Raw genomic sequence first — 16111 nt, forward strand, 5'->3', positions numbered from 1 at the left:
AAAATGAAAAGGGAAGGTTGTAAAGTAGCTTGTAAAGATATGAAAACATCTGAGATTTTAACTCAATAAAATTTCATTGCTGTTTTGTAGCCCAATCTAATATTTTCTCTTTTGAGTAGACAATTTGTAAATTTATTCTCTTCCAAACTCCAAATTCTTCTCTCCACTATTTCAGTTGTGTTGATGGAATGAGTTTTATGCTATTGCTGCTATCAAATATTTTTAAAATAAGTGCAGGGGCAGCTCTATGTATTTTGCCGCCCCAAGCACGGCAGTGAGGCAGCCTTCGGCGGCATGCCTGCGGGAGGTCCGCTGGTAACGCGGATTCGGCAGCATGCCTGCGGGAGGTCCGCCGGTCCCACGCCTTCGGCGTACCTGCCACCAAATTGCTGCCAAAGCCGCAGGACTGGCGGACCTCCCGCAGGCATGCTGCCGAAGGCAGCCTGACTGCCGCCCTCACGGCACCCGGCAGGCCGCCCCCCACGGCTTGCCGCCCCAGGCACACGCTTGGTGCACTGGTGCCTGGAGCCGCCCCTGAATAAGTGGAAGCATAAAATCAACTTGACTTAACTTCAAAGGGACTAGGTTTCAGAAGTGTTGAGCATCCACCATATGTATGAACCAGGCACTTTTCAGAGGTCTGGCTATGATTGTTTTTTGCTTTAAGGAACTGTTTTAGCAATTGTTCAATATTGCAGGACCATTATTACCTGTTAAATTCAATATATTATATTAACTTTGTAGAGAATAAAAACAGACAGTAAACAAGCATTTATCTTAGGATCAACATGTTCTTGACACAGAGTATCACAAATTCAGATGCCTTTCAAATTTTGGAGTAATTTGGGTAGACGTTTTGGGGACCTATTTCCATTTTTGAGCTTGGCATCCAAGAGTAGAGATAAGAAACACACAAATATATAAACATATGCATTTTCTAATTCACTTTATTTCCAAATACAATGGCAGGAGCAAATTAGATGTTCATTTTAAAGGTATATTATATTCATCATCTAGCTATTACTTTCTTGTTTAATACATTTGGATTTCTAATAAAGTTTTGTATCTGCCCTGAGTGGACTAGAAAAACTGTCCCTATATATGGATCTTCTTGTTTTGTTCTTTGAAACTACACCTCTACCTCGATATAACGCTGTCCTCGGGAGCCAAAAAATCTTACTGTGTTATAGGTGAAACCGCATTATATCAAACTTGGTTTGATCTGCTGGAGGGCGCAGCCCCGCCCCCCTGGAACTCTGCTTTACCGCGTTATATCCGAATTCGTGTTATATCGGGTCACGTTATATCGGGGTAGAGGTGTAGTTGTTATTTATATGGAGAACCTTTTCCTTAACTGCAGAAAAAACAGATTTATGTTCTTAACTATATGCCCAGCAGCAGAATTAAAGACTCTATTTGTGTAATGTTCAAAGGAGGGTATTGATTCAAAGTAAATATTTAAATAGTTCTGAGGAAAATATCATATTAGAAGAATGATATTTTTACAAGATATTTTGAAGGAGAGTAGCAGCATGCAGGAGCTCTTTGCTTTTAAGCTAATTCACTGCAACAGGACAGTATATGACTGACTGCCTGTTCAAAAACTACGTTCTGGCTAATCCTTCTGTGTTTTTTGACCCAATGTTTGTAAGAGACCTCTGGAGCTATTTCTTGTAGCATCTTCCTCACACACGTGCCTTGGTGTACACATGCCACTAGAGAGCCTTTTGCACTTTTTCTTGTTTTGGTTTAAATTACAGGAGATTATGTATTTAGTTATCTATACAGTTCCCAAACTGTGCTCGGTACTTTACAGACAAAGAAGATTACATGTCCTTGCTTCAAAGAGTTTACAATATAGACGGGGGTCCAGAGGGTTTCTAATGATATATTTTTTTTAATTCTTCTCTATTTCCCATGTTTTATTGTTTATTGTTTGTTTTATTCTTTAACTGTAGCTTTTTTAAACCCTTCTCAATTGTTTCTTATTTTAACTCTAGCCTAATCAGCTCTTGCTTAGCTGTCCCTTATGCTCTGAGCCCTCAACATTCTTTTCACATTGTGTGACTACTTTGATGTGTTCCCCTCTCCCTCCCTAGATTTCTCTGCTGACAATAATCTCCTCCCCTTCCCAAATCCCTTATCTCTGTGGAAAAAAATTCTTCATAGACACTAAACTCTTTCTGTTGATGACAGTAGGCTGTTGAAAGTTAACTGTGTTGGCTGGTAAAAGTTATCAGGCTGATGAGGCTGTGAAATGCTGCTGCTGTTGCCACTGTGACTGATCTGTTACCTCCACGGGGGATGAAGTCCCCTGGGGATCCACGTCACCTTTCCCCCCATGGGACTAGCAATGCACTCTTAAAAGTTATGGAATAAAGCAGTATTATTTTTCTCTACATTTGAGTATTCACATTGTCCTTTAAGATGACATCAAATGGTTAGACTTCTATAAAACCGAGCTTAATACTTTAACTAATTTCTTCACCTCATATCCACAATGAAAGGAGGTAAAGAGGCGATCTCTTGTCCTCATTACTGAGGACAGATGCCTCAAAATCAGGTTAGAACAGTTCCTTTGTTCATAAATGGTGAATGTGCTATAGGACTCATAGATTATATTCAGCACAGACAATCTAGATTTTCTCAGTCTAGAGTCCCCTAAGCAAAGTACACATTCCTCAGGGCATTGAAACAAATAGGAATGATAGATGTTCTGCATCTCCAAAAACCAAAGCATTTATGTAGGTGTTTAACTTAGATACCTAAATTAGAATATGTTGGTCTTGTCTGTTGTGGAGTGGGCAATATATTTTTAGTATCATGTGCTAACAATATGTGAATTCAAGTTTGAATAATGTTGTTTTAATGACTTGAAGGTAATTATTCCCTTATCGCACCTGAAACTGCATATTGACTATAATTCTAACGCACATTTTTACATAACATTTGTTATGTAACTAACATGGTAAAATGAAATTCAGTGTCAAGAGACAAGAGACAAACTACGGGGGGAAGGATAGCTCAGTGGTTTGATCCTTGGCCTGCTAAACCCAGAGTTGTGAGTTCAATCCTTGAGGGGCCACTTAGGGATCTGGGGCAAAATCAGTACTTGGTCCTGCTAGTGAAGGCAGGGGGCTGGACTCAACTCAACTCAATAGACCCTTCCAGGTCTATGAGATAGGCATCTCTCTCTCTATATATATATATTTATATTTATATTTACTGCATGGACTTCTCTACTTTGAATTGTTTTACCCATTTCATTTTGATGTTTTCATACAGTGTCTTAGTAACTAATTCGCATGCAAACAACTTTTATTCAATATATGTTCAATATATGTTCAAAATAATAGCATTGCAAACATAATCTATAAAAGTTTAATGTAAATGGTGATGGTTTATAGCACTAAAAGAAAGAAGTCTGACATTTTCAGTGATATTTAGGAACAGCTGTTCAACTCACTGCTATCTCAGTTTACATCTAGAATGGCGTATGAGAATGGCACGTTTGAAAGGCCACTCAGAACTTAGTACCTTAGATCTATATACTGCCTAGATCTATACTACGAGTATAGTTTTTCTTAAGGAACAGAAATACACATATCCTGAGTTTCTATTATTGTTAATGAGTCTTTAGAGATAAAATGATTATTGGCTCAACTTTACTGAGTATATATTTGATAACCAGTGCTGGTCCCTTTAAATTAGTAGATTTCATAATAAAGTAAGCCTCTTACAAGTCTTTCACGGGTGGCATTAGAATAAACACTTTTGTAGCATGAATCCTACTGGAGACATTCACATTGGATTTTTCAATTGGAAAGGTCATACAAAAACATTATTCATCGTACAGAGAGTCCAGAATTGGAAAAACAGATCCCTCCCTGACCTTCCAAATTCAGAGAACACTGAAATTCTGATTCAGATCTAACCTTCACAGGATGGGCTTATCTCTAATTCTGTGTGCTCTTTGAGATATTAGTTTGACTACATGGTAAAGGCATGATTTCCTATTAAACTCTGTAAATGCTACGGTTTGGCAAGAAGCCCATGCATGAACTTGCTAACAGCCACATTATTCAAAAGCTATTTTTACCCTTGCTAAGTTATTATACAGTATCTGTTTGTCTTAAGAAGCAGATGTATACAAAGTGATCATCTTTTAGCAATATGTACAGTTATACCACACCTGGAATGCTGTACGAAAATTTGGAAGTTTCATGTTGTTGAAGGAAGGGCAACAAAAATTACCAGAGGGCTATCAGGGACTGGTTGATGAAGAGACAATAAAAGTAATACAGAACATATAGGGTCTGATGTTGAGACATGCCAAGTTACTTCATCCCCCATTGAAGCCAAGATCATTAGAAATTTTGTTTTACTGATACAGTTTCTCGATTTCTGTTCTTTTCAACATGGAACTTCTAAGATGCAAACTATCTTTTCCATAGTAAACCTTCTTCTAATTAATATCTAAGCTCTAATTTTTAAGTAAAGGAAATATTCTAACTCTATTAAGGTTTTTATATATAAACCTATATTTTATATATATACACACACAAAAAATAGGTTATGATTCTTGGTTTTTCAAACAACTTATTTTCTTTTCAGTGGGATGCCATAACTGAAATGGATGAACACAATCGTCCCATTCACACCTACCAGGTATGTAATGTAATGGAACCAAACCAAAACAACTGGCTTCGTACAAATTGGATCTCCCGTGATGCAGCCCAGAAAATTTATGTGGAAATGAAGTTTACCCTGCGGGACTGCAACAGTATTCCATGGGTACTGGGAACTTGCAAAGAAACTTTTAACCTTTACTACATGGAGTCAGATGAGTCCCATGGAGTTAAATTCAAGCCAAACCAATACACTAAAATTGATACTGTTGCAGCTGATGAGAGTTTTACCCAGATGGATTTGGGTGACCGCATCCTTAAACTCAACACAGAAGTTCGTGAGGTTGGGCCAATAAACAGGAAAGGATTCTATCTTGCTTTCCAGGACATTGGAGCCTGCATTGCTCTGGTCTCTGTCCGCGTTTACTACAAAAAGTGCCCTTTCACAGTTCGTAACTTGGCTATGTTTCCTGATACTATTCCAAGAGTTGATTCTTCCTCTTTGGTGGAAGTACGGGGTTCCTGTGTGAAGAGCGCTGAGGAGCGGGATACTCCAAAACTGTATTGTGGAGCAGATGGGGATTGGCTTGTGCCTCTTGGGCGATGCATCTGCAGTGTAGGATATGAGGAAGTGGATGGTTCCTGCCATGGTAAGAAAATAGCACTTTATAAAAGTTACCTTATGCAATTATCTGCATAACAAATAAAGCATTTGTATGTTGAAAATATTGCACCACATATTTATAAGGAATGCCTCTATAAGCAAAATGTACTTTTTAAGTCATGGTACTGTTGGTTTCTAAGAAAACTTTTAGTTTCTAAGTAACAGCTTTATAATCATTCATTCAGAATGAACAGTTTTAAGTGCTGCATGAATATCAAGTAAAGTAATTAGGTACCAAATATGTGGATGTTGAGTTCAGTCAGAGAGAAAAGAAGATTTACTGGAGTGTGCACAGAAGTTCAATGTGAATGTGAAAGTTTAGAAATAAGGCTACTCAAATTCTGTTTCATTATAGTATTGAATTATACTGCATAGCCAGTATTGGTGTTTCAGTAAATCTGAATTTTTAAGAAACAAATATCAGTTACCATTTCTTGCTTTGAAAAATACAGGATGGTTATCTCCTGCATCGAAACAAGTACTACAGTAAGAAATCTTCTCCAATGTTTGCTGGCTGCTTCTTGTTGTCTCCTTGGAAACTACAGTATGTCTACCCCAATGCTATTCAGTAGTTTTGTGATTTAAAACTTTACATGGAGATCATTTTGTGTGCTAGTATTATTTAGGATAGATATAATATGTAGGACAAATACAGTATTGCATTTTGTTAGGGCATGGAAGGGCATGAATGATTTCTCAGAACAAGTAGCAATTTCTTGAAGATGGCATCAAAAGGAAAATATTTTCATTTCTTGGCTATGCCTGACATGCATGGATTAAAGCATAGAAGAAGAGGAAGTATGAACAAAATAAAGTCTTCTGCAGCTGTCAAGTGTTGTTTATGGAATATAGCACTATTTGTGTCAGACTCTTCAGAAAGAGGATGTACACCTCTACCCCGATATAACGTGACCCAATATAACACGAATTTGGATATAACGCGGTAAAGCAGCGCTCCGGGTGGGGGGAGGGGCCGGACTGCGCACTCCGGCAGATCAAAGCAAGTTTGATATAATGCGGTTTCACCTATAACACGGTAAGATTTTTTGGCTCCTGAGGACAGCGTTATATCGGGGTAGAGGTGTATCATTGGAACTTGGTGATGATTGAACTTTTTGCTCAGTTGAAAAGTCGACCTGTGACCTCAACCTCCTGATTATTTGGTACATGGCAAATAGACATTCAGATAAAACTCTGATAAAGTCCCATTCTTGGGTAAGATTAGGAATTTTTGTGAGGTTGGGGCACATCCCTCCTAAAATTTGAAAATGTGGTCATATAGTTCTAGTTCTTTTCAGCCATGTGCATGTGTTGAAAGACTGCTCTCAGTACCTGTCAAAGATGTCTGTTCTTTGGTACAGCAATGCATCTTATAGCACCCAAAATATGAAGCTATCAGGTTTATCAGCAGGTTTCCTCATGGCAATGATTGTTGCATGTCCGTCTATCATAAGGCATCCTGAAATGTCTTTGAGATCTATCGTTGACAGCTATTCTAGTAAAAATGTATCCCTAGTGTAACTACATTGATACCAGGGATGAATTTGACCCTAATGTCAGCAGACAATATACCTGCCAATACTGACTTTTCACCAGCGTGGAAGGGTGCCATTTATTTCCACTAGTGATATAGGCAATTGCTTCTGTTCGTCTTGCTGCATATCCTGGAAGTTAATATGCTGGCCAGCTTCAGAAACAATCAGGCCCTACTAAAGAACATATCTGCTTTTGATGTTCTTTTATTCTCCTTTCTGTAACAACTGCATATAGGTTTGTGAATGTGATGGCTCTGTTCCTGAATAGTGAGTTATAGAGGGCATGCCACTATATAAAACCACTTGCCTTTGCACAAAGGTCTCTGCCAGCTTTAGTCTAATGTCTGGCTTGTAAGGAGGAGGGAGAAAAGCCAGAGGGCTCCATAAATTACACAAGGGACTTTGCTATTGGAGATGGACAACAGTGTCGAAACTTAATATAGATAAATAGTATGGAGAATATGAGAACATTAGCACTGGTGCATTAAAAAATTTCATATACTGCCATAAGAAAGTGGACCTCACTTTCTCCAGTGTTGTGATGACAAAAAATTATCATTGTCTCCTGAAATTTATCCATCAGAAAGATACCTATTTTTGGCAACATCGTCAATAGAAATTTATATACAGTTAAGATATTTATGATTTTTTTCACATAGGATTTCATTTTATCTCTGACTGACTCATAGGGTAAGAATTTTCCACAACAAAAGCTATTCACACTTTGTGAATTCGATTGCATCATGTGATTCATACTATAGGACTACGTGTGAGCAATGCTACCAGCATCCTAAACCAAGAGAGAGTGACTGTGAAGCTTCTTGCTGTACATTGACTCCCTTTGTTAATTCAGTAAGAGGATCAAGAATACTGTTAAACAACCATATCCTAGATGGAAGCATAATGAACTATAGGAGTGCCTAAAAGCTTATTTAGTAGAGTATTTATTTTTTATTTAATTGCCCAGAGAGTGACAGGTTAATGTTTAAACACATTGTGTTCTAAGATAACTGCTTTAGGGTTTTTTCTCTTTTTGGCTTGCTGTTGAGATATTATTTTCAAAGGTGGCTGACATTTCCATCCATCTGTACATCTTCAGCCTTATGCCATGTATTTTAAGGTTGGCACTGGTCTTCCTAATTTTCAATTCCTTACTGTACATTTGTGTTTTGTTTTCACCAACTAGTGTGCCTAAATGGTGATCTAGAGGAATCACTGCTAGGGTATTTAAGATTCCTCACTTCATTAGACTGCCAGTAAAGACATACATCTCTGCCAAGTCTGATTGCAGGGTGTTTTTATCGTGTTTAGTTTTGGAATGTGGATACTTGGTCAAAATAAACTGAACTGGGATAACCAACTCATTTAATATAGCCCCCCCAAACAACCATCAAATTATAACTATCTGGGAGCACTCCTAGCCAGGGTGAGGTCTGAACCAGTAACTTAAAAGTTAAAAAGTCTTGCTGCCCATCAGCAACCTTCTAAGCCATCAAGTCTGTGCACAAATTAAATCTTAAAATGATTTGAAAATTATCTGTTTGGTACAGAAATTAATGCAGCATTTGAAATTTCTAATTTATTTATTAAAAAAGGAAAGAAGAGTGTAAAATAAAATAAAAAACCACACACACCAAACCAATTGTTTTTTGTGTGTGTTTAAGATCACCATGATTATTGCTTATTCCAAACATTGCCAACAGAATTCCATTTGTGTACCCAAGGAACTTCTCTAGAATTCTCTCATTGAAGTTTCATACAATTGTATCTCAGAGATATCTGAACATTCACACTATTTGATGCCCTTACATCAGTACCCCTCAGTGGATAAACTCTCTCATGACACTCCGAGTCTGTGTGTGAAGCAAGAGAAAAGGCTAGTTAATTGGTTACCTCCCTGAGATCAGAGCTATTTAGTGTCATTCTCTATCCCAAATTAATTGTCATACTCCTTAACATTATCCCATGCTGACATTTGTTCTGATATATTGTGCATGTGCTGAAGGGTTACTAGAGAGAAAAGGCTAACTATGAAAACTATATTAATACATTTTACGTTCCCCGTATATATTTTTCCTGTTTGCTGAAGTACGGGTCACCAAGGGTTGAGTAATCCACCCACTCACCTGCCAGTGATGAATAATAAGCCTTTCATGGTGAGGATGGTTCAGTTTCCACTGAACTAAAAAAAGTTCTTACTCTTAAAGATGTGAAGATGACTACAAAATATCCACTGACGCAGCACTGTCTTTCTGAATCTGTGGAAACACTGCTTTCTGCTGCTCATAGTTTCACTAAGCAGCTACAAAGTGGATGAATAAATCTTTGGTGAATTTTACTGCTGCTCTTAAAAATTCAGTGGGCTGCAGGGAAACTGTCAAAAATCATGTCAATTTCATGGTGCTGTTGGGAAAGTTATTAGCAGCAGCTTAACCAGAAATACCTCGTGTATTGAAATTAATGTTATGTAATTATATCTGGAGACTTACACTGATTTGGTCATCTCTTTGTACCCATGTCAATATTCATACTTCACTTCTTCTTGACTCTTTTTCCCGTTTACACAGGGTTGGAGTCACTCACGATTTTTCACCACTCCTTCCAGTCCATGGTACAGGTTCATAGGTTTTGGAGTTCCAGACCTTTTCTCTGCAAACTTCTCTTGATAGAATCTTTTCTTTGTATCCTTGATCTTCCACATCCTTTTTTGCTGTCCTCTTCCCCACATCCTTTCTTTGCTGGTCATTCTTTTTCCATTCTTATTGCATCTCCAGCTCACCTCTGCTTTCCAACCTATCTATCACCAAGAGTCCCAAGTTCATCTTCCCCCTAATTTCTTCCATGCACACTCTGTCTACCTTTCCTACCATTCTCCTCAGTATATTATTTTCTACTACCTGTATCTTCTTTTCTTCCGTCTCCGTTAGACCCACCATTTCCAAACCATAAAGCAGCTGGGACCAAACACATGCAGCATATGCTTGTCCTTTCAGTTGGTTACTTAATTGCCAATGCCTGCCTCCTTTTTCACTGCTGTCTGTACACATTAGGTTCTTCTTTTCAATTCTCCAGATCTCTCTGCTATGGCACTAAGTGTACTTACCGAGTAAACAAATTCTTTCTCCTGATTCAGTGTCGATATTCGCCATGCAACATTTTTTTTCAGCAGCACCATTTTAGAGTGAATGTGTCTGAGCAAGGGATTTGACAGCCTGGTTATATCCATATTTATTAAATTCACTACTGAAAATGTGGGTGCTAATGTGGGAATATTTAGGAGAAATAGTGCTAGAATGGGTTGCCATTTTTACTGATTTAGGGACTTATTCTACTCTTATTGAAGTCAGTGGCAAAAAGTCCATTGACTGCAATGGGTACAGAATTGCTCCCATGCTCTGTACGTTTAAAAAAGATTTTAGTGACAGGCACTTTAAAAATGCAGTCTTCTCTGAATTAACTGTATACATCATCTGTCCCTCTTTGATTTATGAAACTGAGTTTAATTTCAAACTGTATTTTCAAGAACTCAGTAAAAATAGTTATATTGTCTCTTCTGTACATATGTTCTAGTGTGTTATGTTTCATTAAACGTTTTGAATAACTATAGTACCAATGAATTGGAGAAGCTAATACCAGAAATCAGAGCCAGTCACACCATACTGTGGGCAGGTGTTATGCAGGATTCTCTACACAGCTTTGTCAGTACACATTTCTTGTGAGTTCCAATTTCCATGCCATTCTTTTTCTGTTGAGCAGAGAATGCAAATCATGCTGAAATTAATATGTGCCATATTGTGGATTGTAGTGTGTAAACCACTGCTAGGAATAAATGGTTAATTTTTACTTGTGATCCTTGAGAAGATGTGAATTTGGATTGTTGGAGGTGACTATAAAAGGGAAGAGAAGAGGGGATATGATAGACATCTGTAAAATAACAAATATTGCAGAAAAGGCCAATTTGATATTCCTATTCACTTTTGCTCAAAATTAAACAAGAAGCTGGCCTTCAAACATCAGAGGTAACAAATTAAAACGGGCAAAATGAAATTGTTTTACACACTGTACAAGTAATTTATGAAACTCACTCTTGCAGAATATTATTGGGCCAGCTAGTTTAATAAGAGTGAAGAGTAGACATTTAAATAGGAAGAGAACGTGCATTTTAGTTAGTTAGGAGAGCAACAAAAAGGCTGTTAGTTGCTGGTTTGTGTTAGGAAGGAATTCCCAGTACTTTTGGTACTGCGGTGTATAATGGGTACTTGTTCCCCCTCCTCTGAAGCATTTTATATACACCATGGTCAGAAACAGAATACTGGATGAGATGATCCATAATCGGTATCATTATTCCCTATTAAAGTCACATGGAATTATTTTGATTGACTATCCTAGATAAGTCTTCCATAAGACTAACATACCACTAATTGGGTTATTATTAGCTAAAGGCTGGTTCCTTAATGGTTCAGTGAAAATTAGCTGAATGTATTCATTATTTATGGAGTGCATTTAAATTAGGTGGTACAAAATAATAGTTGTTATATCTATATCAGCATGTGTGCCATTTCATGGTCTCAGCCAATCAAAATGCACTCAGCAATTTATTTTATCTATACAGTGCATGTCCTTGAAGAATATTCTCAGAAAAATAAAGTAAATAATGTTGTATGGCTTTCTGGAGGAATTTGTTCACATGTAGGATGAGCACTGATAAATTATCAGGTTAACTCAGTTAGGGCATTCCAATGATATTAACTAGTAGATTAAAGCTGAATTAGAGTTGATTAAACAGTATTTTACACAGAGAGTAGTGTATGAGCACCATTGAAATTTGCCAGTAATAAGTAAAACAGGTATCTTTTTCTGTTGTTCAAATAGCTCTAGTTTGAACTAACATCACAGTTATAGGATTTATACCTTAATATCCTGCCATCAGCATTACTTCTTGTAATTTATTTAGAAATTATTTTAACTCTGAAGAAATTAATTTAAAAAACAACAACAACAACAAAAAAGCCCATCTCTTTGCTTCTGGGAGTAATCTCACAAAATGTGTGAGTTATGGTATGGCAACTTCCAACTTGCTCAGGGCCAAGGTATTAAAACAAAAACAAAAAAACCCATGAGGTAATCATGCTTTAGTTACATGTCTGCTGACATAAGAAAAGAAAAAATATGCTGACAACAGAACAGAAAGTTTGTTTTTGTATGCAGAAGCATAATGTTTCCTTAGAGTTTTTACCAGTATTTATTTACCTCTCTTATGTAAGCAAATTAATCTCACTGTCTCATGTACAGTATAGAAAAATATCTAGAGGGAGAATATAGAAACACTTGGCAAATAATGAAATAGAAACTTAATTTAACAAAATTCAAAGTTATATATTTAAGGGGAAATCTCTTTCTCCCTCCTCCCCCCAGTGGCCAAGGAGGATCCATCTTCCAGTAGAACCAGAACAGCACCATTGCATAGGATGGGAAGTCAAGGTGCTGGGAACCTAGGTAGGGGGTGCATTCCCCAGAGAAGCCAGGGCATAATTATGCAGTTCTGCAAGTGCTGTTTTGTGCAGCCACAGAAGGTGGCATATAACTTTGCATTTTGGCAGAAGGCCCCGTGGATAGGTGACTACAAGTACACCTCTACCCCGATATAACACGACCCGATATAACACGGGTTCGCATATAGCATGGTAACCCCGGGGCTGTGGCATCAGGGCTCGGGTGGCCCTTTAAATCACCGCTGGAGACCTGCCGCTGCTACCCCCGGGGCTCTGGCAGCGGGGCTTGGGCGGCGATTTAAAGGGCCCAGGCTCCCCGCAGCGGCCGGAACCCGGAGCTCTTTAAATCACTGCTGGAGCCCTGCCACCGCTACCCCGGAGCTCCGGCAGTGGGGCTCCGGCGGCGCTTTAAAGGGCTTGGAGCTCTGGCCACTGTGGGTAGCCCCGGGCCCTTTAAATCACTGTCAGAGCCTTGCCGCCGCTACCCCGGGGCTCCGGCAGCGGGGCTCGGGTGGCAATTTAAAGGGCCCGGGGCTCCCCGCGGACGGAACCCCAGGCTCTTTAAATCACCGCTGGAGTCCTGCCACCGCTACCCCGATATAACGGGGTTTCACCTATAATGCGGTAGGGATTTTTGGCTCCCGAGGACCACATTATATCAGGGTAGAGGTGTACTCCTCATTCTTTTTGCTGATACAGACTAACACGGCTACCACTCTGAAACCATGGATCCCCACTAGTTATTCCTCTTTCATCATGGTGTGGGAGAGCACAGCAAGTGGTGGAGTTATTGCAGTTATGAGGCTAATTAGTTGCTGGGGAGCATCTCTGCTGCCATTCTACAACCTGGGGAAATTTTACTCCCCCATCCCCTACAGAATTCCCAGCACACTGCCTGTCGCTCAACTGGCTCTTCAGCTGTGTTCTGGAGTCCAGATTTCTCCTTTAAGGAATAGAAGCACTAAATAACAACACAATATAGGGAGATAGGGTAAGTGTCCATACAGCTTTACAGGTGCTAATGGAAGACAAATTCTAGATGAAACCTAAGTGCAAGTCTATGCCATGTAGAGGTATTGCATGGAAGATCAGTGTCATGTGGTGGGGAAGCCAGGACGAAGAGCACAGGGAGTTGTGTGTGTAGAGAAGAAAGGATTTTAGGAATCACTTAGGGCATTACTAAGGGTCAAAACACATGGTCGGATGCAGTGAGACCCAGAGCACTAAGGGTACGTCTATACTTACTTCCTGGTCCGGATGTAAGCGATCGATCTTCTGGGATCGATCCCGGAAGTGCTTGCCGTCGACGCCGGTACTCCAGCTCAGCGAGAGGAGTATGCGGCATCGACGGGGGAGCCTGCCTGCAGCGTCTGGACCCGCGGTAAGTTCGGACTAAGGTACTTCGAATTCAGCTACGTTATTAACGTAGCTGAATTTGCGTACCTTAGTCCGAAGTGGGGGGTTAGTGTGGACCAGGCCTAACTCAACCCTTTTCTCTGTTGTCTCCCCATGTGCCTCTCTAGGCTCCTTATTCCTTTCCGTACCACAAAACAGAGAAGTAACAGTTTGTGTACATGGTCAATAACATATTAGTTTGGTGAGGCCTAACCTGGAGTATGATGTACAATTCTATTATGAGCTGTAGTAACAGTTTGTACTTATTTTTATTATACAGTTGCCCCTGGCTGAGGGGTGGGTCCAATTTTGAGACATTGCGGCCTGTCAGTTTCTGCTGCTGAAGAAAAATCAATGTAACATCGACGACATGTTTGTGTACATGTGCTTATCTACACCCTGAACCAGTTAGTCTTAAATTGAAACAGCCTAAATAGTGCGGAGGCAACTCTGGAACAACCAGCACAGTTACCTGACTGCTTTTGGGAACACAGACCCTTCCCCTCTTCAGTGAGCTGTTTCCCTCCAGTAAGGAGCCTCTGCTAGCCTCTTATTTATCAGCAAATTCATTCACTGTTATCTTGCCAAATTGTATGTTGTGACTGTGTGAAAATCTCATTGTTCTTTACAAACTTTAACCAAGCCCCACAACTTTTCTGGTTAATCAGCAATTATTATTATAGAAGGGTAAACTGAGGCACAGAGCAGTGTATAGATGACAGATCTGGGAAAAGAACCTAAAATGATAGCTCCCAGACTCCCTTGCTGTGACCACTATATTGGGCTTCCTCTAATTTTATCATCAATGAGAGGTTGACCAAGAAAAGTATTGCCAAGAAATAGAAATTAAAATATTAATTTTAGATTACATAGGGGAAAAGTAACTTATTAGAGAGAGGATCAATGGCAAAATTGGAAAAACTATATGTAATGTATTTGAGGATGAGGAAGGAGAAATAAGACCTCCCCCCCCCCCCCCCAAAAAAAAAAAAGATCTGATGGAACTACAATAAGTGGAACATCCTGTAATTTGCCTCCTTTCCATGAGTTTTTTCTGTGGAAGTGGGCAGTCCAGTACCTGAATTACTTACAACCATATCACCCTTTTCCTCCCAGAAAAAAGCCACAGAAGGGAGCCTTTGGGAGAGGAAAACTTTGAAATTTTGTGAAATTCTCATGAAGCTTTTATCAAAATAATTCCCGCACCCTCCTGTCCTACCACCAACCTTCTATACTGGAATAAACTGCACTTCCTCCCCAACACCTCATAGATCTATGAAGATCCACAGGAGGCAGGGGCCTCCTGTTCAGAGGCCATAAGAACATAAGAATGACCACACTGGGTCAGACCAATGGTCTGTCTAGTCCAGTGTCTTGCTTCTAACAGTGGCCATTAGCAGATGCTTCAGAGGGAATGAAAAGAATGGGAAAATTATCGCATGATACATCCCCTGTCATCCAGTCCCAGTGTCTGGCAGTCAGAGGCTTAGGGACATCCAGAGAATAGTGTTGCATCCCTGACCATCTTTGCTAATAGCCATTGATGGACCTGTTTTCCATGAACTTATTTAATTATTTTTTGAACAGTTATACATTTGCCCTTCACAGCATTTCCTGGCAATGAATTCCACAGGTTGACTGTGCGTTGTCTGAAGAAGTTTTTCCTTTTGTTGGCTTTAACCCTACTGCCTATTAATTTAATTGGATGACCCCTGGTTCTTGTGTTAAGTTTACTTTCTCTAGTCTATATCATTCATGATTTTATAGACCTCTATCATATCCCCCCTTTGTCGTCTCTGTTCTAAACTGAACAGTCCCAGTCTTTTTAATCTCTCCTCATATGGAAGCTGTTCCAGACCCCTAATAACTTTTGTTGCCCTTCTCTGTATTTTTTCGATTTTTGATATATCTTTTTTGAGGTTGGGCATTGAATTTCATCTGCCATTTTGTTGCCCAGTCACCAAGTTTTGTAACTCTTCATAGTCAGTTTTGGACTTAACTGTCTTGATTAATTTTTGTATCATCCGTAAACTTTGCCACCTCACTGTTTACCCCTTTTTCCAGATCATTTATGAATATGTTCAACAGCACAGGTTCCAGTACAGATCCTTGGGGGACCTTGCTATGTTCCTGTCTCAATTCTGAAAACTGACCATTTACTCCTACCCTTTGCTTCCTGTCTTTTAACCAGTTACTGATCCATGAGAGGACCTTGTCTCTTATCCCATGACTGTTTCAACCTCCTATGCCAGTTCTAGGGCCCCAGGCACCCACATCCACTTCTGTTGGAGTGTGATGTAAGCTCATCAGTCATGTATGGCCCTTTTTTCAGGGAATAAAGCTGTTCAGTAAAGTAAAGCCAGGGGTGAAAGTAACGTAAAGGATGTACCGGTACGC

The 16111-nt window shown here is 39.4% G+C and overlaps 1 protein-coding gene across 2 annotated transcripts in view; it reads left to right on the forward strand.

Moving 5' to 3' along the window:
• The window catches only part of EPHA6 (EPH receptor A6), an 875951-nt gene that overhangs the window by 227523 nt on the left and 632317 nt on the right, over nucleotides 1-16111 (forward strand). For both annotated transcript variants that reach the window (XM_065406410.1, XM_065406419.1), the window contains exon 3: nucleotides 4615-5278. In XM_065406410.1, coding sequence (XP_065262482.1) covers nucleotides 4615-5278 — 664 coding nt within the window. The remainder of the gene's footprint in view (nucleotides 1-4614; nucleotides 5279-16111) is intronic.

The sequence above is a fragment of the Emys orbicularis genome, chromosome 1 (assembly GCF_028017835.1).
Source record: "Emys orbicularis isolate rEmyOrb1 chromosome 1, rEmyOrb1.hap1, whole genome shotgun sequence".
NCBI lineage: Eukaryota > Metazoa > Chordata > Testudines > Emydidae > Emys > Emys orbicularis.